Source organism: Aythya marila, assembly GCF_965140915.1.
Source record: "Aythya marila genome assembly, chromosome: 6".
Lineage (NCBI taxonomy): Eukaryota > Metazoa > Chordata > Aves > Anseriformes > Anatidae > Aythya > Aythya marila.
This window is the reverse complement of record NC_139047.1, coordinates 22993019-23016442: the sequence shown is the minus strand read 5'-3', so window position 1 is coordinate 23016442 and position 23424 is coordinate 22993019. Positions and strand designations below refer to the sequence as shown.

The 23424-nt window shown below is 67.8% G+C and overlaps 2 protein-coding genes across 2 annotated transcripts; one reads left to right on the top strand and one right to left on the bottom strand.

Moving 5' to 3' along the window:
• Positions 1-2501: 2501 nt before the first annotated feature.
• Positions 2502-7263, top strand: TMEM198 (transmembrane protein 198). The gene is made up of 5 exons (XM_082763076.1): positions 2502-2592; positions 4970-5223; positions 5353-5928; positions 6028-6218; positions 6452-7263. The coding sequence occupies exons 2-5, from the start codon at positions 5058-5060 to the stop codon at positions 6596-6598; spliced, it is 1080 nt and encodes a 359-aa protein (XP_082619202.1). The 5' UTR covers positions 2502-2592; positions 4970-5057; the 3' UTR covers positions 6599-7263.
• Positions 7264-7458: 195 nt separating this feature from the next.
• On the bottom strand, positions 7459-22911 carry OBSL1 (obscurin like cytoskeletal adaptor 1). The gene is made up of 27 exons (XM_082763229.1): positions 22851-22911; positions 20866-21942; positions 20024-20293; positions 19662-19922; positions 19123-19428; positions 18722-18994; positions 18354-18629; positions 17915-18187; positions 15418-15690; positions 14911-15186; positions 14476-14831; positions 14070-14385; positions 13702-13977; positions 13213-13488; positions 12748-13029; positions 11741-12016; positions 11381-11656; positions 11038-11304; positions 10680-10949; positions 10326-10592; positions 9845-10111; positions 9515-9627; positions 9243-9396; positions 9003-9164; positions 8762-8866; positions 8339-8605; positions 7459-8129 (listed from the first exon to the last, which is right to left on the bottom strand). Exons 2-27 carry the CDS (start codon positions 21902-21904, stop codon positions 8122-8124), a joined length of 7185 nt encoding a protein of 2394 aa, XP_082619355.1. The 5' UTR covers positions 21905-21942; positions 22851-22911; the 3' UTR covers positions 7459-8121.
• Between the last annotated feature and the right edge of the window lie 513 nt (positions 22912-23424).

The following is a 23424-nucleotide window of genomic DNA, read 5'->3' as shown; positions in this document are numbered from 1 at the left end:
AGCGCTGCACTGCACAGCCCAGCCCAATGCCTAACAAGCCTTTCCATAAAAAAGTTCTTCCTAAAGTCCAACCTGAACACCCAACATCCAACCTGACCTCTAGTGTCCAAACTCACCACCTAACGTCCAACCTCACCACCTAATGTCCAACCTTACCACCTAACATCCACCTTCACCATCCAACATCCACCCTCACCACCTAATATCCACCCTCACCACCTAACAGTCCAACCTCACCATTTAATGTCCAACCTGACCACCTAATGTCCAACCTCACCACCTAATTAGAAGTTAGGAAGAACTTCTTTACCGAAAGGGTTGTGAGGCACTGGAACAGGCTGCCCAGGGAAGTGGTGGAGTCACCATCCCTGGAAGTCTTCAAAAGACGTTTAGATGTAGAGCTTAGGGATATGGTTTAGTGGGGACTGCTAGCGTTAGGTCAGAGATTGGATTCGATGATCTTGAGATCTCTTCCAACCTAGAAATTCTGTGATAATGCCCACCCTTACCACCTAACATCCAACCTCACCACCCAACATCCACCCTGACCACCTAATGTCCAACCTGACCACCTAACGTCCAACCTCACCACCTAACGTCCACTCTCACCACCTAATGCCCAACCTCACCACCTAACGTCCAACCTGACCACCTAATGTCCACCCTCACCAGGCACACGGGACAACAGACCAACCCCACCTCACTGCAGCCTCCTTTAAGGTACCTGTGGACCACAATAAGGTCGCCCCTGAGCCTCCTCCTCTCCAGGCTGAACAACCGCATTGCCCAAGTGCAGCTCGTTTCACGGGCCTGGTTCCCCTGAATAGCAGGAGGCAGAGGCAGCCACATGGAGAGCAGCTTAACAAAGAGCACATCAAAAACACAAACAGTGGGAGCACGGCAGGGCTGGGAGATGCCAAGAGGGAAGAGATGCAGAAATGAGCAGAGATTTTCCATGGGAAACGGCCAGAAAGCAAGCGTGGTTGTAAACAGCCAGAGTTGCCTTTGTTTTCTGTACACAAGGAAGCGCAATAGAAATAGATACTTTTGATTTCCTTCCCAGATTAAAATAGCTAATATCGATTGCCTTACACAAACCCTGATAATTTTACACTTGTGATGGGAAAAGGGGAGCAGGGAGGGGTCATTCTGAAAGTGTTGCTGCTGATCTGGGCTTGCAGGTAGGGGCCAGGAGCACGAAGCCTTCACAAACAGGACTCTGAGTTAGGAAAGCTGAATGGAGACAAAGCCATGGGCACGGCAAGGCTCGTGCCAGCTGACAAGTCTTGGGGCAGCCTCCCCTGCCCTCGCAGCCTTCCAGCCGTGCTCTCCCTGCAGCTCCAGGCTCCGTCTCTCCCCACACACCAGGCAGTGGCCGAGGTAAGGGACCCAAGCACAGCCCCGAGGAGCTCTTGGGGGGAAGCAGCCCCCAGGCAGCTTTGCCGTTCCCCTGGCAGCCCCTGCAGCCCCTGCCAGCTGCAGCTCCGCGCTTTGTCTCGGGCTGGCACGGGGCTGCGGGGGGCTGCCAGGGAACGGCTGTCACTGCCAAGAGCCTGCTCCCTGCCAGGAGGGGCCGTGCCCGGGGGTCTCAGAGCCACAGCCGGGAGATGCAAGCCCAGGGGGGTTCTGTCCCTGCAGAGCCCCGTGCTCTCCCATTTACCCCCTGTGCCTGCCTCTGCCGGGCTCTTGCAGGGGCGGGCAGCCTCCGGATGTGCACCTAACCTGCTTTGTTAAACGCCCTGTGTGTCAAATTCCCCATGGCCCTGGGCCAGGCCACCTTGTACTGTGGGGCCATGTGTGCCCTGCAGCTACGATGCACGTCAATAGTGTGTCTTTCCCTGCACGCCCCAGGTATTGTACCCCTGCAGTTTTCACGCCCCAGCCCTGCACTGTGCCCCCTGTGCTCAGCACCGCTCTGTCCCCTTAGCACAGAGCCTAGGGCCCACAGCCTGTGCAGCCACCTCCCACCATCACAGCATCACAGGACGGGTTGGGTTGGAAGGGGCCTTAAAGACCACCCAGTTCCAACCCCCTGCCATTGGTTAGGGATGCCACCTACTAGATCAGGCTGCTCAAGGCCTCATCCAACATGGCCTTGAACACCTCCAGCGATGGGGCACCTGGTGCTTCTCTGCTTCTCTTGCTCACTGCTTCTCTTGGGGCAGCCTGCCCCAGTGCCCCATCACCCCGAGTGCAGAATTCCCTCCTAGCCTCTAACCTAGACCTCTTGCCTTTTAGTGTAAGGCCACGAGGCGCACCCTGCACAGCACACAGAGCAACACAAGCAGCACCACGCCGTGCACACAGCATGGCGACACTCCCCAGCACGTGTCCTGGGGCATATCCCACTACCCACCCCATCACCCACCCCATCACCCACCCCACTGCCCACCCCATTCACCCCCACGGGCCAAGCCCCGCCCCCTCCCGCAAGCCCCGCCCCCTTTCCTCCAAGCCCCGCCCCCTCTCCCCAAGCCCCGCCCCGTGACGTCAGGCGGAGCTGTCCGCTCAGCACCATGCGCGGGGCCGGGGCCCGGGGCCGGGAGCGCCGCGCACCGCGGGGCCGCCGCCGCTGCGGGGCCGGGAGCGGAGGTGCGGGGCTGGGGGAGGGGGGCGGGCGGGAGGGGGGCGGCGGGGAGCGGGGACCGGGCACGGGCGGCGGCCCCCGGGCTGGGAGCGGCCCCCGGGGGGGCGGCGGCGGCGGGAGGGCGGCCCCCGGGGGGGTGCGCTGGGTGCCGGGGCGGTGCCGGTGCCCCCGGGGGTGCCGCCGGGCGGGGCGGTGCAGCCGGGCCGGGGGCTGGCGGCGGCCCCGGGGCCGAACAAAGAGCGGGGCGGAGCGGGGCGGCCCGGCAGCCCTTGCGGCCCTGGCGGAGCGACGCCGCGCCCAGCACAACGGGGGGCCGGCAGCGGGGAGGGGGCGGCGGGGGGCGCGCGTGGGGACCCCCGTGGGGACCCCCGTGGGGACCCCCGGGAGCGGGGCCGGGGGGCAGCCCCCCCGCCCGTGGTGCCCGCGGCAGCCGGAGCCCGGTGCCGGGCTAAATTGGGATGGGGACGCTTTTGGGGTGCCCCCCCGTGGGGTGCCCACGCGTGGGAATTGGGGCTGGATGGGGCTGCGTGGCCCCCAGTAGGGCGGGGGGCACTGGGCTGTGTGGCACGGCCGGGGGGGAGCCGAACAGGGACAGGCGTGGGGCAGCGAGGCCCTAGCAGGGGGCTGCAGGGGGCTGGGGGCTGCACTGTGGGGGCACGGCGCTGTAGGGGCAGCGGGGGCAGCGTGGGGGCCCGTGGGGTGGCAGCAGGTGGGCGAGCGCTGCCGGCGCCAATGAGCAGGCGCTGGGCTCCCCTAGCAACACTGCCCGCGCCAATGGGCGCCGCAGCCGCTGCAGTGCTGCCTGCATCGCTGCCTGCGCCCCGACCCCCGGGGGCACGGCCACGCGTGGGTCAGGGGGCGCGGGGCTGCCTGCCCTCCTCCTGCCCCGCACCGCGCCATCGGGCGTCGCGCCCGGGCTCAGCGGTTAAAGTCCAATCCTGCTTAGCGTCCTCCCCCGGGATGGAGAGAGGGGCTTAGGCAGCCCCCCTGATCCCCCCGGGATTAGGCGCTGTGCTCAGCCCTCCCTCGCAGCCTGCTCCGGGAGGGTTTGCCCTGCCCTGCCTGGCCCGACCGTGGTTTATCCCCAAATAAAGGGGCTGGTGGAAGTGGGATCCAGTGGTGCAAGGATGGGGTGAGAGGGCAGCAAGGAAATGTGCCCGATTGCTGCCCTGGGGAGGAGGCGACATGCACAGAGAGGAACAAAGTGGAGCCTCGGGGGGATTAAAGCACAGGGCGCAAGGCTGGCGGCAGCACTGGCAGCTGGGGCTGCTGCTGGAGAGCCCGAGCCCGTGCCGGCCCCACAAAGAGATGACAGAGAGGCACTGAAGTCACCGCAGGTCCTGCGTGGGAGGGCGTCCTCGCCTCGTCGTGAGCTGCCTGTGTTCAGGGCAGGGGGGGAGACGTGGCGTAATTGCAGCCTGTGCCCTCTTCCCGGGCCCTTCCCAGTAACTTGGTGGGGTGGTTGCTGTTGTGGCCGGCCCCGAGCTGACTGCTGTAACGTGGCACTCGGAAGGACGGAGCTGGCGCGGGGACAAGTGGTGACATTAGGCTGATCCCAAACAAACCGAGCCTGGAAGCGCACCAGGGGAACAAAGAGATGCTGGAGCGGCCTCCAGGTGGGAGCAGGCAGACAGCAGGCTTAATTGGGCTTAGGCTGGAGCTGGATCAGTCTTTGCGAGGGATTATGACCCCTCCGTCTGTGGAGGCACTGCGGGGGCCCCCGGGTCCTCCTGCTCAGTGTCCTGGCACGGCTGTGGGCAGCGTGGCTGTGGTGTGCCCACGCTGGGGGAAGCCCTGGGGCTATGTGGGAGCGGTGCGTGGGGTCGTGGGGAAGGGGCAGCAGCTCCCCGTGGGCCCCCGCAGGTCGGCGTGGGAGGGCTGGGTCTGGTGCGGGGACCTGCTGTTCTCTGAGGACGCTAGGAGCTGGAGCGGGGATGAAAAATAGCCAGAAACATGATTAGGGGATTGGTGAAAATGCCTTAGAGTACAAGCGTTAAGAGCTCAATCTGTTTGGCCTATAAAAATAGAAGATTGAGGGGTGACTTAATTACTGAGCATAATTACTTCGCAGGCAGAAAATACCAGGTAGTAAAAGTCTCTCTCATCTAGCAGGGAGAGGACACGCGGGAGCCGGGGGCAGGAAATGGGAGCTGCGGGCGGGTTACGAGGCGCAGCACGCGAGCCACAAAGCTCCCCGGGGATGGGCACGGCCTCCCGGGGACGCAGCATCCTTGCAGCCACCTTCTGGGCGATGGCCAGCTCCTGCTCGGCGCCAGGGCGGCAGCACGGCCCTGCTGCTGTTCCCCAGCTCCCTTTCTCCCCAGCCCAGTGAGCGCTTGCCAGCGGTGCCCACATCCCCTTTCTCCCCCTCTCTCTCTCCAGCTGGAGCCGGTGCCAGGGCGCAGCGTTGCCCGCAAGCCATGGGGCAGGAGCGGAGGTTTTGACGCCATCCCCAAGAGTTCCCAGAGCCATGACTGCAACCGTGCAGACGCTGCGCTTCAAGCTGCTGCCGCCGCACGACACGGGCCAGGAGTGGGCGCACAGCTGCCAGCAGGAGATCGAGCGTCGCTACCAGGTGGTGCCCTCGGTGGTGTGCGCCATGTGCTGCCTCTTCGGCATCATCTACTGCTTCTTCGGTGAGCCGCCGGGGCGAGCAGAGAGCGGGGCGAGGGGCGGAAAGGCAATATTTGCCCTCGTGGTCCCTGTGGAGGCGGTGGGGCGTGGGGCTGGCCGTGGCCCCGCTGACGGTGGGGGTCTCTCCGCAGGGTACCGCTGCTTCAAGGCCGTCATGTTCCTGACGGGGCTGATGTTCGGCTCCATCATCATCTTCATGCTGTGCTACAAGGAGCGGGTGCTGGACACGCAGCTGAGCGTGGAGGCGTCGGTGGGCATCGGGCTGGGCATCGGGGTGCTGTGCGGGCTGGTCACCATGCTGGTGCGCAGCGTCGGCCTCTTCATGGTGGGGCTGCTGCTGGGGCTGCTGCTGGCGGTGGCCACGCTGGTGGTGATGGAGCAGTTCTACCACCCGCCCACCGTCTGGATCCCCATCGCGCTGCTGCTGGGCGTGGGGATGCTCTTCGCCGTGCTCACCCTGCAGTGGCAGCGCTTCTTCACCACCCTCTCCACCGCCGTCTTCGGCAGCGCCATCATGACCGTCACCGTCGACTACTTCATCGAGCTCTTCCTCCTGGTGCAGTACATCTACGAGCGCATCAAGGTGGCCCCGGCGCGCCCCGTGTGCTGGTACAGCTGGGTCATCCTGGGCGTCTGGCCGCTGCTCACCACGCTGGGCGTCCTGGTCCAGTGGAAGGTCACGGCCGAGGGCTACTCTCACACTGAAGGTGCGCAGGGGACGGGGAGGGGGGAGTAAAAACGGGGACGGGGAGGGGCTGGACGCGGTGTTTTGGGGTGCAGCGCTGACCGCCCCCCTTGCCCCGCAGTGATCATCAGCCGGCAGCAGCGCCGCGTGCAGCTGATGCGCATCAAGCAGCGGGAGGACCGAAAGGAGAAGAAGAAGAAGCGGCGGCCCCACCACCCGCCGCCACACCAGCACAAGGCACACCCGCCCGAGCCCGCCTACCGCCGCAAGCCCAACCCCGTGCGCCGCTTCGATGGGGACGTGCTCTCCCCAGTGAGTCCCGCGCCCAGGGTAGAGATCTCCCCGGGCCTCGGCCGCCCCTTCCTTCTCCACGCGGGCGGGCTGGGGCGCAAGGGGAGAGGTGCCCAAGGGCCAGCAGCGTGTGCTGGGCTGGGGGCGCTGGGTTTGGGGGCTGGCAGAGCTCGGGGTGGGCTGGGGTGGCGCGGGATGGAGCGGGCCGGGAGCAGAGCCCCCTGACCTTCTCTTCTGCCCCCTCTCCCACGCAGAGCTACATCCAGAGTTTCCGGGAGCGGCAGACGGGCCCGTCCCTCACCAGCCTGATGGCCAGCTCCCACGCCGTGGTGGACCTGGACTATGACTGCAGCTCCACCGTGCCCCTCACCACGGGCTCCGGCCCCGCTGTGCGGGTATAAGCCAACCCGGTGACCTCGAGCGACACCAGCACCCCAGCCCGCTCCCGCAGACCCCAGGGACACGCGGGGCTGCTCCTTCGGCCTCGGGCGGCCATGTGCGGCCCCGGGGTAGTGGAGGCTGCGGACGGAGACCCTTGTCGGGGCAGCGTGGGACTTGGCTAGGCGAGCCCAGGATGCCCGCGGGTCCAGCGGTGCTGGGGACACCCTTGGGCAGGGACTGACTCCAAGGACTGGGGACACGAGCACCCGCGGACTCGTGGGGCGCGGTGCGAGCGGCTCTGCTGCGCCTTTCTCCATGGCCCAGGCTCGTCCTGCACCCCCACACCTCCCTCCCCATACTCGAGCCCCCCGTCCCCCAGAGCAGCTCCCCGTGCCTGTTCCCTCCCCGTCGTGCCCCCACAGCAACTCCCCAAGTGCCTGTGCCCCGCGTCTCTGTCTCAGAGAGCGCCTCTCCGAGCCCTCACCCCGAGTGACCCCCGAGCATGTGCGCCCCATCCCACCCCAGCCCCAAGAGCAGCCCCCGGGCAGCGCTCCCCAAAACCTGCCTCCTTAGGGCCCCCCTGCCCTAGCCACCCTTCCTGCCCCCAGAGCAGCTTTGCCTGCCCCTCCTCGCTTTTCCTGGGCTGGACCAGGGCAGTCCTGGGGCAGCAGCTGCCTGGGCCCAGCGGTCCCCGTGGGGATGGTGCCATGGGGTGGAGGCACCGGGGAGCAGGCGGCACCCATCCAGCATGAACTGCGCTGGTGGGGCACCACGTACATCTCCCTCAAAGGTTTTGGTGGGAGACAGGACGAGGGATGCAGCTTTTGGGTGAGGCCAGGCTGCCTCAGGGACCCCCACAGCACCAGAGGCCATCGCGGTGCTGCTGGCGACTGGATTTTGTAGCGGCTGGGGGGGCCTGGGGGCAGCACCTCTGCGGGGCAGGGCAGGAGCCCCTGCCCAGAGCGCTGCTGCGGACAGAGGCTCCCGCCTTGTACATACTTCTCTTGCTGTGATTTGTATTAATTTATTACGGAGTGAGCCAGGACTTCCCCGCAGGCAGGACGGCAGTGGGACCAGAGCAGGGTGTCCCCCCCCACCCCGGGGTGCCGTCTCATCCCCGGCTGCTGCCCCAGGAGCTGCATGTTTCTGCCACGCCGTGTCCGCAGCGCCGCGCCGCCGTCCCCCTTCCCAGCCTCTTTTGTAAATGTGCCAAACGCTGCTGAGGCCACGGCCGCACAGTAAAGAGCCTTTCGGAGCCGGCGTGCCACGGTGGGGGCTGCGCCGGGGGGCAGGGGGGAGAGGGACCCCGAGGCCTGTGTCCCGTGGGGACCTGCTACCTGGCTGTGCTGGTCTGGGACCCAGCGCTGGGGAGGAAGAAGCCACGTCAGGAAAAAAAAGGCTGTTTAATGCAGAGCCATGGGGCCGGAGCAGGATGGAGATGGTCTCCCTGTGTCTGTGTGTCCCAGGGGAAATGCGACCCCGTCTCCCAGCACTGCCATCTGTCCGTCCATCTGCACGCAGCCCCCGCGCTGCATCCCGGCTCCTAGCTCCCTGCGGGCACAGAGCCAGTCAGCATCCGTGGGGGTAGTGGGCACACACAGGGTGTCCCAACAAGGCACCACCCCAGGCATCAGCCCCTCCAAGCGACGGTGGGTGAGGGCAGGGTGCCAGGGGTGGGCACAGGAGCCAGGGAGGCCGTGGGGTCACCGCTGGGGGCTCCCAGTGTGACCCCGTCCCCGTGGGGCCCCCTCCCCGCTCACCCTCCACGAGGAGCCGCGCGGTGGAGCGGTCATCGAAGGCGTCGCAGGTGTACGAGTCCTCGTCCTCGGGGCCCACGCGGTGGATGATGAGCGTGCGGTAGCAGTCCAGGTTGCAGATCTCATACTTGTCCCCGGCAAAGATCTCGGTGTCCCCGCGCAGCCAGCGCACGCGGCCCCGGGCGTGTGACACGGTGCACTCCAGCGTCGCCTTGTGCCGCGCCAGCACCGTCTTGTCCCGCAGCGGCTTCACAATCCTGATGGGCAGCGCTGGCGTGCGGGGCAGGGACATCAGCACGGGGACCCCACGGGGCAGGGACATCAGCACAGGGACCCCACGGGGCAGGGACATCAGCACGGGGACCCCACGGGCCGACCATGTCACCGCCACGGCGCTGGAGCCCGGCCACCCCGTGCACACTCTACCTTCCACCTGCAGGCTGGCCTCCGAGGTGGCAGTCCTGGCCACGAAACGGATGCATCCCGCGTCCTCAGGGCGCACGGCGCAGAGCAGCAAGAAGTGCCGGGGCCCTGCGGGGGGTGGAGATGGGCACCGCAGTAAGCAGGGTGCTGGGACCCTGCCCGGCCCTACAATCCACACCAAGCGGAGCTCTCCCAGCCCCAAAACGGGGCACGCAGGCTGCCCGGTGCGGGGTGCATGCGGCACCTTCTTGCCGTATCTTCACCGTGCTGGACACCTTGATCTTCTCCCCGTCGCGGAACCACTCGCCTGCCACGTCCCCGTGGGACACCTCGCACGTGAAGACGGCATTGTCACCCTCCCGCAGCCGGGCGTCCTGCAGCTCCTGCACTACACGCACCTGGTGCTCTGCGGGACAGGGGCAGGGTGCTGGGACCGGGCGGGCAGCCAGCACCTTGGAGGAGAGAGGGTGCCCAGGGGCCGTACCGTGGACGTGCAGTGTGGCGGAGGCCTGGCAGTCGCCCGCATCGCAGGTGTAGACCCCGGCGTCGGGCAGCTCGCAGCAGCTGAGCTGCAGGAGGCGGCGCCGACCCACCGAGTAGATGCGGCAGTGGGGCCCCGGCCGCAGCTCCCTGCCGTCCTGTCAAGGGGTCAAGGAGTGTCAGGAGGGCTGTGTGTCCCCCCCGCCCTGCCCACAGCCCCAGCTGGGGGATGAGGGTGCTGCTGTCAGCCTGGACAGGGTGGTTGTGGGCGCTCACCTTGAGCCACTTCACCTCGGCGGTGGGGCGAGACAGCTCGCACTCGAAGGTGGCGACCCCCGACTCCGGGACCCCCTGATCCCGCGGGAGCTTCAGCATGGTGATGGGAGGCTCTGAGGGGAGAGGACACAGGGTGGAGTGCTCCAGGGGAGAAAGGTTTTGGCTTTGGGGTGCAGGGATGTGGAGCGGTGCCTGGGGATCTCATCGTAGGGCTTCCAGGCACCGCTATGGGCAAGCTCCCCACGTGCCCGGAGTGTCCCTGCTGAGCGCTGCCACCTCCCCATCTGGAGGACAGGCAGTGCTGTGTCCCCGTGTCCCCCAGTGCCGTACCCCTCACGATCAGGCGGGCGCTGCAGCGCAGGGTGTCGGTGGTGAAGGTGATGGTGCCCGAGTCCTGCAGCGTGAGCCCCTCCAGCGTCAGGCTGTGCGTGCAGCCCGTGGCACTGATCCGGCACGTGCTGCTGGGCTTCACCCGCACGCCGCCCCGTGCCCACACACCAGGCACGCCAGCGTGGGACAGCTCCAGGAGGAAGGTGGCCGTCTCCTTCTCGAAGGTCTCCACGTCTGCCAGAGGCCTCCGGATCGACACCTTCCGGGCTGCGAGGGACCACGCTGATGAGCGGTGCTCACCCATGCCCCTGATCCTCCATCTCCCAGACCTTGCTGGAGCAAGTCCCACGTCCAGCTGCCTTCCCTCTGCCCATCCCTCTGCCCACCTCCCTGTCCGAGCACAGCCCTTCCCTGCAGCATCCCTGCAGCAGGAGGTGCCCCCATCCCCGTCCCTGTCCCCGCGGGGCCCGGCGGCACTCACGCTCCACGCTGAGCTTGGCCTGCGTGCGGTCGTGCAGGCTCTCGCAGCGGTAGGTGCCGCGGTCGGAGGGGCTGACGCTGCGGATGGTGAGGGTGCGCCGGCGCCCTGATTCCTGCAGCTGGTGCTTGCCGCTGGGCTGGAGGAGGATGCCCTGCTTCAGCCACTGCACCTCGGCCGCCTCGTGGCTCACCTCCACCTCCAGGCACGCGTCCTGCTCCTCCTCCGCCACCACGTCCCGCAGCTTCCGCACAAACAGCACCTGCGCCTCTGCAGGGACAAGGTGCGGGCACGGGGTCAGCGTGCGGCCCCGGGGCTGCCCGTGCGGGTCCGTCCCTTCATCCCCTTCACGCTCACCTTGCACGCTAAGCCGGGCCGTGCTCAGCAGCCCCTCGGCGTTGGCCGTCACGGTGGCCGCGTCGGCCGGCTGGCAGCGCCGGATGGTGAGGCTGTGGCACAGCCCGCTCCTGGCCACCAGCAGCCGCTCGCTGGGGACCACGGGCTGCCCGTTCAGCTGCCACGCCACGGCCACGTCCTCGGGGGACACCATGCACTTGAAGGTGGCGTCGTCCCCCTCCAGCACCGTCAGGCTGTGCAGCTCCGCGATGATCTCCACCACCCTGGGCACTGCAGCGGGGGCGTCAGGGCGGGTGCCCCCCGGCACGGGGCAGGTGCAGGAGTTTTGGGGGTCCCTGTGCAGGGGGCTGGTGCTCACCCTGCACCGTCAGCGTGGCCAGCGTCCGGTCGTCGTTGGACTCGCAGCAGTACTCGCCGGCATCCTCGGGCCCCACGCGGCTCAGCACCAGCGAGCGCTCTCGCCCCTGCACCCTGACCTCCCGGCGGGTGTTGGGTGCCAGCGGCCGCCCGTCCTTCAGCCACACCACGTCGCCCCTGGCCTTGCACAGCTCACACCACAGCACCACCGTCTCGCCCTGCCGCGCGCGCACGTCCGAGAGGCCGCGCAGGAACTTCACCTGCAGCTCTGCACAGCCGGGCCCATGCATCAGCAGGAGGTTCCCCACCCTGCACCGCGGTGCATCCCCCCCAGCGATGCTCACCCCTGACACTGACGTCGAACTGCATCTGGTCGTTAGGGGACAGGCAGGTGTAGACACCAGCATCCTCCTTGGCCACGTTGCAGAGGACCAGGCTGTGCACGCGGCCGTCCTGCCGCAGCTGGCAGCGCTCGCCGGCCACCACGTGCTGCTGGGGACCCAGCCAGGTGACATCGGCTCGCTCCTTGGACACCACAGCTGAGAGCACGGCGCTGCCGCCCTCCAGCACCAGCAGCTTCTCCCGCTCCTCCTGCTTGTTCACGAACAGCACGGGCGCCTCTGTGACAGGGAGCAGGGGCTCAGCTTGGTGTTGGGACAAGGAACACTGGTCCTGCCCCCTGGGGGACATCTTTGCAGGCTTACCCTTGACGTGCAGCGTGAAGTTCACCTCGTCGTCACCAGCATCGCAGAGGAAGACACCGGCGTCGCCCAGCTCCGCTTGCTTGATGGTGAGGCTGCGTGCAGGGCCCTCGCTGCACACCAGCAGCCGCCCACCCGAGCGCAGCGTCTGCCCGTCCTTCTGCCACCGTGCCACCGCCGTCTCCGGGGACAGCCGGGCCACCAGCGTGACGCTGTCCCCCTCCAGCACCTCCAGCGGGCTCCGCGCCTCCTCCTTGTTCAGGATGCGCACGGGCTGTGCTGTGGAGAGCAGGGGACGTGGCACGGGTCAGGAGTGACCAGCACAGGGACAGGGTGGTGCTGCTGATGGTGGGGACTGCTGAAGTGCCACAGCACATCACCACGGAGCAGGGGCAGTGGGGTGACAGTGCCAGCAGCTGTGGGGTGCCTGAGACACTGGGGGTTGCTGTGGGTCACAGCGGGTCTGACTGGGGGTGTCTGTGGCAGGCTGGCCACGTCTGGCAGCTAAGCTCCCCCCAGCAACGGGGCCCCAGGCAGGAATGCTGACAGAGCCCGCTCCTGCATCCCCCCCTGCACAGGCAGCCCAGCTGCTGGGTCGGGGCCATTAATTTCCACCCCCTCCCCAGCCCAAGCGCCTTGTTGGGATCCGGGATACCTGCCTGCGCCACCCCCCTCCCACCCGCACGGCCCGCTATCCCCAGCTGATAAAGTCTGGGGCTGAGCTCAGCCCTTGGCAGCCAGAGCAGGAGGAGAGGCGCCTGGGAGCCGGCCAAGGATAAATTTAACCAGCCCCTGCCTGGGGAGCCAGGAGGTACGCGTCTGACGGCCCTGACATGCCCCTTCCTCGCCGACAGCTCCAGCAGGACTTGGGGACAGGGCTCCCCCCATCCCCTGGTGCTGCTACCCTGTCCCCTGCCACCAGCAGCAGGTCACAGAGCTGTCCCCTCCCCTCTCCGGCACTGGGTTAACCTCAGGAGCACCCGGGGAGCGAGGGACACCCGCCCTCTCACCTGCCACCTCCACGCTCGTCACCATGCGGTCGCTGGCAGCGTCGCAGACATAGCACCCCGAGTCCCCGGGCTGTGCCGCCCGCACCGTGAGCTCCCGCAGCGCCCCGCGGGACACCGCCTGCACCCGCTCCCCCAGCTGCACCTCCCGGCCGTCCCGCAGCCAGCGCACGGCGGCATCGGGCCGGGACAGCTCGCAGGCCAGCACCAGGTCCTCCCCGGCCACCAGGCAGCGGTGCTCCGTGGCGCCCGTGTTCCCCACGATGGTCACCGGCGGCTCTGGGGCTGGAGAGAGACGCGGTGTGACACCGGGAGCTCCGGCTGCAGGGTGACGTTGCGGGGTGGGGGCAGAGGAAGGCTCCCTGCGCCTCATCCTGAGCATTCAGCCTCTGCCAGCACCCAGTGCACCCTTGGGAGGACCCACTGCAGCCGTGGGTGGTGCCGTCCCGCGAGGGAGCTCCCCCTCACCTTCCACAGAGACGCAGAAGGTGATGCTGTCGTCACGGGTGTCGCAGAGGTACTCCCCCACATCCCCGCCCGTGGCACCCAGGATGACGAGCGAGCGGCGCGCCCCGTCCTCCTCCAGCCGCACGTGCCCCGTGTCCTGCAGCTTCTCCCCGTCCTTGTACCACTTCACCTCCCCGTGGGCGTGCGAGAGGAGCACCTCCAGCACCAGGTCCTCCATGGCCCGGCAGCGCCGGCGGGTCAGCAGCGCGTCCCTCTCCAGAATCCTGACGGGGGGGGCTGTGGCACCGCTCAGCACCACAGCTACCATTAACCACGGCCAGGAGCCCCTCGTGCGAGGCCTGGCCCGTGGGGAGCCGTGCCAGGGGGCTGCCCACGGCCAGGGTGCTGAGGGGAGGACCCCACCACCCACCACCACAGCCCCCCAAATCCATGGGTGCATGGCACCCCATGTGCACACGCCCAGCTCCCATGCCCCAGCCCCTCGCTCACCAGACACTTGGACGGTGAAGGTGACCGTGTCATCGCCAGCATCACACACGTATCTGCCGGAGTGCTCGGCTCGAGCAGCGGGGATGAGCAGGCGCCGCTGGGCGCCCTCCTCCTCCAGCACCAGGCTGCCCCCAGCCTCCAGCCTGACGCCCTCCTTGGCCCAGCGCACGGGCGCGTCCGCGCGGGACAGCTCGCAGGCCAGCGTCACCGTGTCCCCCGGGGAGGCCTTCACAACGGGGGGAGGTCTCCGCGGCTGCAGGATCATCACCGGGGGCTCTGCAAGCACAGCGGCACCCACAGCTCCAGGCAGGAGCCGGTCAGCCTCAGCCGGGCTGGGAAGGGCTCCCTGCTCCCTGCTCCCCGCTGACCTGACACCTTGATGTCGAAGGAGACGGCCTCGTCCTTGCTCTCGCAGATGTACTCGCCCGTGTCCTCCGCGCTGCTCCTGGGGATGAGGAGGCAGCGCCGGGCGCCCTCCGCCAGCAGCCGCAGGTTGTGGGACTCGTCCACCTCCAGCCCGTCCTTGAACCAGCGCACGGGGGCGTCAGGCATGGACAGCTCGCACCGCAGCTCCACGCGCCCCGGCGCCTGCACTGCCAGCTCCAGCGAGCGCTGCACGGGGTGCAGGATCCTGACTCGTGGCTCTGGAGGGGCACAAAGGAAGGGTGAGAGCTGCTTGCCACGCTGCTACACCCACTGCTTACCCTCACCTGTGTCCCCATCCAGGGGCTGTGCAGGTGCTGGTCACAGCCTCTCCGCCCAGCACATGGGGACAGAGCCGCTGCAGGCCAGGAGCAAAGGGCGCACATCACAGCCCAGCTTCCCCTCCCCTGTGCCTTCCCAGCTGTGCCACCAACCTGCCACCACAACGTGGTAGGACACAGAGGTGTCCCCAGCTTCACAGATGAACTCTCCTGTGTCCTGCAGCTGGGCGTAGGGCAGCACCAGCCGGCACCGTGTCCCCTCGCGCTCCAGCACCAGGCTCTCGCCCTCCTCCACCTCCTGCCCGTCCTTGTACCAGCACACTGGGACCTCAGCACGGGACAGCTGGCACCACAGCTCCACACGCTGCCCGGCCGTGTAGGCGTGGGGGGCCCCCTCGTTGGAGCTGACGATCCTCACCGGCGCCTCTGCCCGGGGACAGGGGGCTCAGTGCGCTGACAAGGCAGTGCGTGAGCCCCATGCCCCATGTCACCCCCAGCAGCTCACCGATCACAGTCACCCTGAAGCTGGTGGCATCGTCCCCGGCATCGCAGGTGTACGTCCCCGAGTCCGACAGCACGGCGGTGGGGATGTGCAGCCTCCTCAGGCATCCCTCCGACTGGATGGCCACGGTCTCGGAGGGCTCCACGGCCTCGCCGTCCTTCAGCCAGCGCACGGGGGCTCCCTCTGGGGACACCTCACACCCCAGCAGCACCGGCAGCCCTGCCAGCACCTCCTGGAGCCGCTGGGCTTCGGGCACCGGGGCGATGCGGGCTGGTGGGGCTGGGGGAACCAAGAGGATCAGGGCTGGGGCTGAGTCCCCATGCCTGGCCCACAAACAGGGTGGGCTGTGGGGACTCTGGGTTGCTCCAGCAGGAGATGGAGCAGCTGGCCCTGCCGAGGAGCTGCAGCTGCTGCATCCTGCAGTGGGACAGCAGGGAGACAGTGCAGACAATAAAGGGGGAAGCAAGGGCAGGAGGAGAAGGGCAGGGTGCCCCTGTGCCGCGCACCCACCTGCCACGGTGATGGTGTAGAAGACGGAGTCGCCGCCCGCGTCACAGACGAACTCTCCCGCGTCCTGCGGCCGGGCGCAGGGCAGCACCAGCCAGCACCGTGTCCCCTCGCGCTCCAGCACCAGGCTTTCGCCCTCCTCCACCTCCTCCCCGTCCTTGTACCAGCACACCGGGGCCTCGGCACGGGACAGCTGGCACCACAGCTCCACGCGCTGCCCGGCCGTGTAGGCGTGGGGGAAACCCTCGTTGGAGCTGACGATCCTCACCGGCGCCTCTGCCCGGGGACAGGGGGCTCAGCACGGGGCGATCAACCCGAGCTGACGGTGGGGCAATGCAACCCCCTGCGTGGGGCAATGGTTTCGCCTGCTCACTGCTTTTAAAGCTGGAAGCCACCACCTGATCCATGTCCTGCATGGCACAAGCGTTGTGCTGCCCTGCCCCGGGGCTCCCTCTGCTCTCACCCCTCTGGCACCCCAGCTCCCAGCCTGGCTGTAAATCCCTGTGTGGTGCCAATCCCCATCCCTCCTGCTCACCCAGGACACCCTGCTGAGAAGCCTTCAGGAGGTCAGGATGCGGCCCCTGTGTGGCCACGGGTGCTGCCACCACCACGTCCCCAATTGCAGCGGGCTGTATTTGGCCAGGGCCGTGCCACAGGCGCTCAGCACAGCCGCAGGCGGCACGGGGCACGGCTGGCACTAAAGCACCCGGCACAGCGACCTGCCCTTGTCCCGGCCCCGTGCTGGATGTCCTATCTGCCACCATCTGAGGGGTTTTTGGCCCCGTCAGGGCTCGGTGCCGGCACTCGGCAGCGCACCGCAGGGCAGCAGTGGCAGGCGGCCAGCTCGCAGGGGCCGACCTGCACCACGCCGAGCCCGCATCCGCCCCGAGCCCCGATCAAACGCCCCGCGGCTCCCTGCCCAGAGGGGCTGCTAAAAGCCATCACGTCGCTGGGGACATTGAACCTGAAACCCCCCGACCTCCTGCTTGGGCCCGCTATTTCCCCATGCCCCCAGAGCCCTCTCAGAGCAGCGGGCGGTGTTAATCCCTTGGGAAGCGGGCAGCGAGCCCACGGCGGGGCCAGGCGGAGTGAGACGGGCTGAGAGCTCCAGCACAGGGACCAGAGGTGGAAATGGGGCCCACAAACAAAAGCCTCTGAAGCTGAGGAAGCACAGCCACGGTGCAAATCCACCCACAGCCACCTCCTGGAGGGCTCCACATGAAGCCCTACTTGAAGGAGGAGGGGGCGATGCCCCAGCCACACCGATGGTCCCAGGGACCCCCAGCACCTGGCAGCCACCAGAAAACCCGGAGCTGGTGGGGCTGTGGGCAGCTGGGCTCGTGCGCTGCAGCAGCCCGGGGGATAGCTGGGATGCCTGGGGGAGTCCAAGCGTGCCACAGCAGCAGCACCACTGCCCCCAGCCAAACCTGCCCCCGTGCCAGAGCGGGCACAGCCCCAGGCTGCGGCACCCTTGCGCCCCGCTGACACTGGTACCCGTTACCCGGTGACCCAGCCCCGAGCTAACCGAGCCGGGCTCCCTAAGACCCTTTGAGCCTGAGGCATGCCAAGCTGCCGGGCTGAAAGGCCGAGCTGCAGCAGCTGGTGCTTCCCCTCCCTGGCGTTACAGGAGCTGAACTCCCCGTGCACCAAAATGCTGCGGCACGGACGGTGCCTCCTGCATCCCAAGCACTCCAGCCACTGCCTGTCCTTTCCGTGGGTGATTTTGTCTCCATCATGCTAAAATCCCTTCCTTCTTCCCCCTCCCAGCAGCTACCATTTTGCTGTTTCTCCCAGCCTCTCCTATCACCCGTCACACCGTGCACCTCCATCCCCTGCCATGAACTTCCCCCCACAGCCACCTCCTGCCGTTGCGGAGTGCTTTTATCGCTGCCCTCAGACTGCCCTGCCACCAGGCTTTCCCTCTGCCCCCGTGCCCTTCCTGCGTCTGCAGGATTGTGTGTTTTGGGGCCAGCAACAGGAAGCCTTTCACTCCTTTTCGGGTTTCATTATCTTTTACCATCTGAGCCGCCACCCACCCGTGCCAGCACCCCCCTGCGGCCGGGGGACCCGCTGCGTGGTGCCGGCCCCACGTGCAGGCAGCAGACCCGGCCGGATCGCCAGTATCCAAGCAACCACTAATTTTTAGGTCAGCAATTAACGCTGTCCGTCAGCTCAGCCTCCAGCTGCGAGTCACCCCACGCCAGGTGCCGGTGCTCCTACCCACTATTTTTAGGACCTTGAGGGAGGTTTTGTTTACCGGGCAGCAAACACCCCAGTGCAGGGATGCTGGGTGCCAGCCCGCAGGGCTGCAGGGTGACCGAGCAAGCTGCCCGGTTTGCTGTCAATCCCGGTGGTTTTACACACCAAAGCTGCCACAGAGCCCCCTGCCCAATGGGTGTGCTGCTGAACATGCACCAGGAGCATCTCTGACATGCCACCAACATCTTTCCCCTTTGGTTCTGGCCATGCACCACCCCGGGATGTGTCCCCACGCACCCACCTGCCACGGTGATGGTGTAGAAGACGGAGTCGCCACCCACGTCGCAGACGAACTCTCCCGCATCCTGCGGCCGGGCGCAGGGCAGCGCCAGCCGGCACCGTGGCCCCTCGCGCTCCAGCACCAGGCTTTCGCCCTCCTCCACCTCCTCCCCGTCCTTGTACCAGCACACCGTGGCCTCGGCACGGGACAGCTGGCACCACAGCTCCACGTGCTGCCCGGCCGTGTAGGCGTGGGGGAAACCCTCGTTGGAGCTGACGATCCTCACCGGCGCCTCTGCCCGGGGACAGGGGGCTCAGTGTGGGCACTCAAAGTGTGCCACATGTGCCAAGTGCTGCTGTGGTGGCAGCTCCCAGCCCTGCCACCAGGACCCCGGGGGATAAGGAGAGGGGCAGGACACATGAAGTCACACCCAAGCTCATGCCCGCGGTGCCCAGCTCACCCGTCACGGTCACCACGAAGCTCACGGCGTCGTCCCCGGTGTCGCAGGTGTAGGTGCCAGCGTCTGCAGGGGTGGCCGAGCGGATGAGCAGCCTCCGCACGCAGCCCTCCTGCTGCATGGCGATAACACCGTCCAGGGGCACGGCCTCGCCGTCCTTCAGCCAGCGGACGGGGGCTCCCTCCGGGGACACCTCGCACTCCAGCAGCACCGGCAGCCCTGCCGGCAGCTCCCGGAGCCGCTGGGCTTCAGGTACCGGGGCAATGTGGGCTGGCGGGGCTGGGAGCCGGTGCAGAGGATAAAAACATTAGGGGCAGCTCCCCACCTGCTGCTCTTTCACTCACAGGACCCCAGGGTGAGTGCCTGCTCACCTTGCACGTGCAGCGTGGCCGAGTCCCGCACACCGCCGGCCACAAAGGTGACCGTGGCACCGCTCTCGGCCAGCTGTGCTCCCCGGATCAGCAGCGAGTGCTCCATCCTGCAGTGCTGCACGCCGTACCGGCCACCCTCCTCCTCCCCCAGCCTCACGCCATTCAGGAACCAGGCGCCCTGCACCGAGGCCGACAGCTCCAGGGAGAAGCGTGCGTCCTCGCCGTCCCGCACCCACGCGTCCTGCAAGCCCCTCTCCAGGCGAGCCGCGGGGGCTGCAGCACAGCAGGAGCTCAGCTCCAGCAGCCTGCCAGCAGCCATCACCCACACACAGCTCCCACGCTGCGGGACGCGGGGCACCCCACAGCCCCAAAAGGGTCCCCGAGGGGCTCTGCGCCCTCACCGAGATGCACGGATCCAGGGAACTCCACGGGGCCGCTGCGGCCGTGCTTGTTGACGGCGCAGACGCGGAAGCAGTAGTCGGCCTCGCGGGGCACGCTGTCGCCCAGCACCTGCACCCGGCCGGCCAGCTCGGTGGTGAGGCACTGCACCCACTCGCCGCCCGCCGCCTCCCGGCGCTCCAGGACGTAGGTGCTGGGCGGGCGGTGGTGCACGTCGGGCGCGGGGCACCACGTCAGCAGGGCCGCGTTGCTCTGCTCCGTGCTCATCTGGGCCGCCACCGGCGCGCTGGGGGGGTCACGCTTCACACCTGCAACACACGGCCTGCGTTGGCTGCAGGGGGGCTCCCAGGCAGCATTTTTCACTGGGGTGTGCTCCAGTGCAGCACAGGGGCGCTGATGGGGCTCTGCAGCCTGCCAACGAGTCTAGAGCCATGCTCAAAACCTTGTCCCCAAAGTGCCACCGCAGCCATCCCACCTCTCCCCCTTGTCAGCCCCCGGTGCATGGAGGGTGCGGGGCTGTTCCATGCAGCCTGGCCCTTACACTTGACGCGGAGCTGGGAGGACGTCTGTGACTCCCCGATGGTGAAGGAGATGACGCCGGCGTCCTCGCGGGTGACGTGCACCAGCACCAGGAGGTGCGTCCTGCCGAAGCTCTTCAGCACGATGCGGGGCGTCTCGTGCAGCTGCAGCCCGTTGTGGCTCCAGCAGATCCCCTCCACCGCCTCCCGCGTCTCCACGCAGAAAGCCGCGTTCTCCCCCTCCATCACGTCCAGCTTCCGCGGCAGCCTCTTCACAATCACCCCTAGGAGAAGAGACGTGTGAGGACGCTGGGGAGCGGGCTGGGCTGGCTGGAGAGCAAGGAGCAGGGCTGGGACTGAGGAGGAGGTGGTGGGAAACGGTCACCTCGGACGGAGACCTCTGCGATGCTGCGCCCCTTGTCCTTCATCTGGCAGAGGTAGATGCCGTCGTCATCGGTGCGGGCGTCGCGGATGGTCAGGCGCCGCACCACGCCGTGGTCCTCCATCACGTACTTGTGGCTGGGCTGCAGCTCCCGGTCCTCCAGGAACCAGGCGGTGGGGATGGTCTCCAGCGGCACGTGGCACTCCAGCACCGCGTCCTCCCGCTCCGACACCTCCACGTCCTCCAGCTGCACCTGGAACCGCACCCGGTGCTCTGCCGCCGGGAGAGACGGGCGCTGAGCACACTCCTGACCACCTCCCTGGGCACCAGGCACCACCGCCACCAGCCTGCCCACCCCCGGGAGGCTGCGCCCACGTCCTGCTCGCCGAGTGTGAGCTCCCACGTGTGCAGGGCCCCCGCATTCCTCCCGTGTCAGGAGCACGGCCGCGGGGGTGGCAGACGGCAGACCCCTGCTCCCGACAGCTATTTTGGGTCGCAGCAGCTGGGGAGGAGGAATTTGGTATGGGGAGCACCCGGAGCCTCAGGAAGCAAAGCCTCCCCGTGCTGAAGCACAGCACAGACTGGGGAAACAAAAGGATGCCACCACCGGCACCTCGGCAGCGAGTTGTTGGGGCTGCAGGAGCGGGCACCCAGCACGGTGCGGGGAGCGGGGCAGTGCTGGGCACAAGGGAGGTGCGGGGTGGGGATGGTCCCACAGCCATGGTCCCACAGCCCCATCTGGGAGGGATTCCACGGTGCTGCGTGCTCCCCAGGTGCCCCGGCATGCACAGATGCCTGCCCGGCAAACCCTGACCCCACAAACCCATCCTGGGGCGCGCACCTACCCTTCACCCGGAGCTGCACGGCGCTGAGGGTCTGCCCGGCCGTGTTGGAGGCGGTGCAGACGTACAGCCCCTGGTCCTGGGGCTTGCAGTACAGCACCTTCAGGATGAAGTAGCCCTCCCGGTCCTCGTAGATGAGGTGCCGGCGGCTCGGGGCCAGGGCCTTGCCGTCCTTCTGCCAGATGATCTCCGGCTTGGGCTTGCCGGTGACGTAGCAGCGAAACTTGGCGTGCTTCCCCACGCTCACAGCGAACGCCTTGGCCCCTGGCACCCCGTTGGGCACCGGAGCCCAGGTGTCAGACCCCGTGTGCCGGTGCCGCCGCGGCTGTGGCTCGGCCAGCAGCTGGGGGCCGTTGGAGGGGGAGCCCCCGGGGGTCCCATCCGTCGCCCGTGGCTCCACCAGGAGCACGGCCGCAGCCAGGGCCTCCTGGGAGCCGCTGCGTGCCCGGCACACGTAGACCCCCGCGTCCGGGGGCCGGGCACCGAACAGCTTGAGGAAGTGCCAGTCCTCCGGCGCCTGCCCCACCGCGAAGTGGCTGCTCTCAAAGAGGTCGCCGAGCTTGTGCCCATCCTTCTCCCACTCCAGCAGCGGGCAGGGCTGCCCGGACACCCGGCAGGAGAAGGTCACGTCCTCCCCCCGGCACACCCGCAGCGACGAGGGCCCGACCAGGAAGGTGGGTGCCTGGCTGCCCGGGCAGCCTTCCTCCTCCTCCTCCTCCTCATCCTCCTCCTGCTGCAACTCCCCCGCCTCCACTTTGAGTGTGGCCGCAGCGTAGGTCTCACCAACGCTGTTCTTGGCCTTGCAGACGTAGAGGCCGCTGTCCCGGGGGGTGACCCGGGACACCAGCAGGCTGTACACGTTCCCCTCGGCCTCCACGTGGAAGCGTCCCGAGGGCTCGATCGGGGCCTTGTCCTTCTCCCAGAGGATGCTCGGGCGGGGCTCGCCCGCGATCTGGCACCTCAGGACGGCGTCGGCGCCGCTTTGCACCGTGAAGGCGCGCGGGTAGGCCAGGAACCGGGGGGCTCCCCCAAGCCCCTCCATCGCCGGCTCAAGGCAGGAGGGCAGCGGGCAGCATCAGCCTGGGGGTGCAGAGAGCAGGGAGGGGGCTCAGGCTGCGGCAGAGGGACCGGCGTGGAGCATTGTGGAGCCACCGAGCCCAGGGGCGGAGAGGGGACCCTGCCCAGAGGGGCGCAGGCAGCCGCTCACTGCACCCCGGGGTGCTGGGGATGGGGACGGCCGAGGAAGGACTGGCCCAGCACGAGCCCGTCCCCACCCGCTGGGGCATTCCTGCAGTATCGGGTGGTGGCAGGGCCGCATTCCTGCAGCATCTGGGCTGGCTCAGCGCACAGGTGCTGATAAGGGGCTGTCATGGGGCTGGAGGCATCCGGCCACATCCGTGCGCTTCCCACCGGGCTCAGCGGGGCAGGGGAGCTGGGGCTCCCCGGGAAGAGGTGGTCCCACGGGCAGGATCCCCACCGGCGGTGGCCAAGGCCAGGACTGGACAAAATCCATTGCTCGAGCCCCGGGGGCACAGGGGATGGCTGAAGGGACGGGCCCTGCTTTCAGAGGGCACTGCCTCTGCCCCCAGCGCTGCAGGTAGCCGTGCCCACTGGCACAGGGCAGCGTGCCCGGTGCCTCCCCGGGGCGAGCATGCACTTTGGCCTCTGTCTGCACCACGGCCAAGCCGGGCAGAAGCCTCCATGCCTCCCTCGGGGAGAGCAGGAGTAAAGAGAAACCCAAATATTCCCTGGCTGGGCCAAAGGTGAAGGTAGGACAGAGCCCGTCCCCGAGGGCCAGCTTCTGCCCCAAGCCCTACCCCGGTGGGTGCACCCACGCAGACACATCCCTGCCACCTCCCCCTGACCCACAGGCCACCCCCTGGCAGCCCCCCGAGGCAGACACAGGCAGCCCCGATGGCTCGGTGGCTCCTCTCCCCCCACAGCCACCCCTTCCCCAGTCACCCCGCCACCCCCTGCCCCGCACACACCTCGCTCCAACGCCTCTTCCCCCGCCGGCACCCTGCTCCTGCCGCTTCCCCAGCTCCGCTGCCCGGCGTCAACACGCAGGGAGCGAGCGTTACGAACGCCTGCAGCTGCTGTCCCCAAAAATACCCTCTGATGACACGCCGGGTTGATAAGGCTGAGCCTGCTCCATTCAGCGCCTCGGCGGGGCAGGGCTGGCCTATGTATAGCAGCGGGCAGCAGGGCGCCGCAGCACGGAGGCTGTGGGGTGCAGCACCCCCATCTGGGTGCGGGCTCAGCCTGGGGCAGCAGGCAGGGTGTTGGATGGGGCGCACGGCGTGGGGACGGGATGTGCCGTGCAGGGTGTGGGACGCACGGCTGGCAGGCTGCAGCCGGGGTGTGTGGGTGCAGACCCGAGGCCGTCCCTGCTGTCCCCGTGCCCTGGTGGTGCCGCAGCCCCCCGCCCTGCCACCTCAGGGTGTCCGAGCCACCCGCAGCAGCAGGGTGCCCAGCCTGCCTCCCCCGTGTGCCTCCCCACGCTGGGGCCTCACGGGGCTGTGCGCACCATCACCCTGCCCAAAATGCACTCTCAGCCTCCTG

Excerpts from the sequence above, each read along its gene's own strand:
- OBSL1 (XM_082763229.1), bottom strand. The coding sequence starts at position 21,904 with ATGGAGGGGCTTGGGGGAGCCCCCCGGTTCCTGGCCTACCCGCGCGCC. Across the intron at positions 18,188-18,353 it reads CTTCGTGGTGACCGTGACGG|AGGCGCCGGTGAGGATCGTC; the intron begins GTGAGCTGGGCA and ends GTCCCCGGGCAG. Across the intron at positions 12,017-12,747 it reads GACGAGCGTGGAGGTGGCAG|CACAGCCCGTGCGCATCCTG; the intron begins GTGAGAGGGCGG and ends TGCTCTCCACAG.
- TMEM198 (XM_082763076.1), top strand. The coding sequence starts at position 5,058 with ATGACTGCAACCGTGCAGACGCTGCGCTTCAAGCTGCTGCCGCCGCAC. Across the intron at positions 5,224-5,352 it reads CATCATCTACTGCTTCTTCG|GGTACCGCTGCTTCAAGGCC; the intron begins GTGAGCCGCCGG and ends GTCTCTCCGCAG. Across the intron at positions 5,929-6,027 it reads GGGCTACTCTCACACTGAAG|TGATCATCAGCCGGCAGCAG; the intron begins GTGCGCAGGGGA and ends CTTGCCCCGCAG.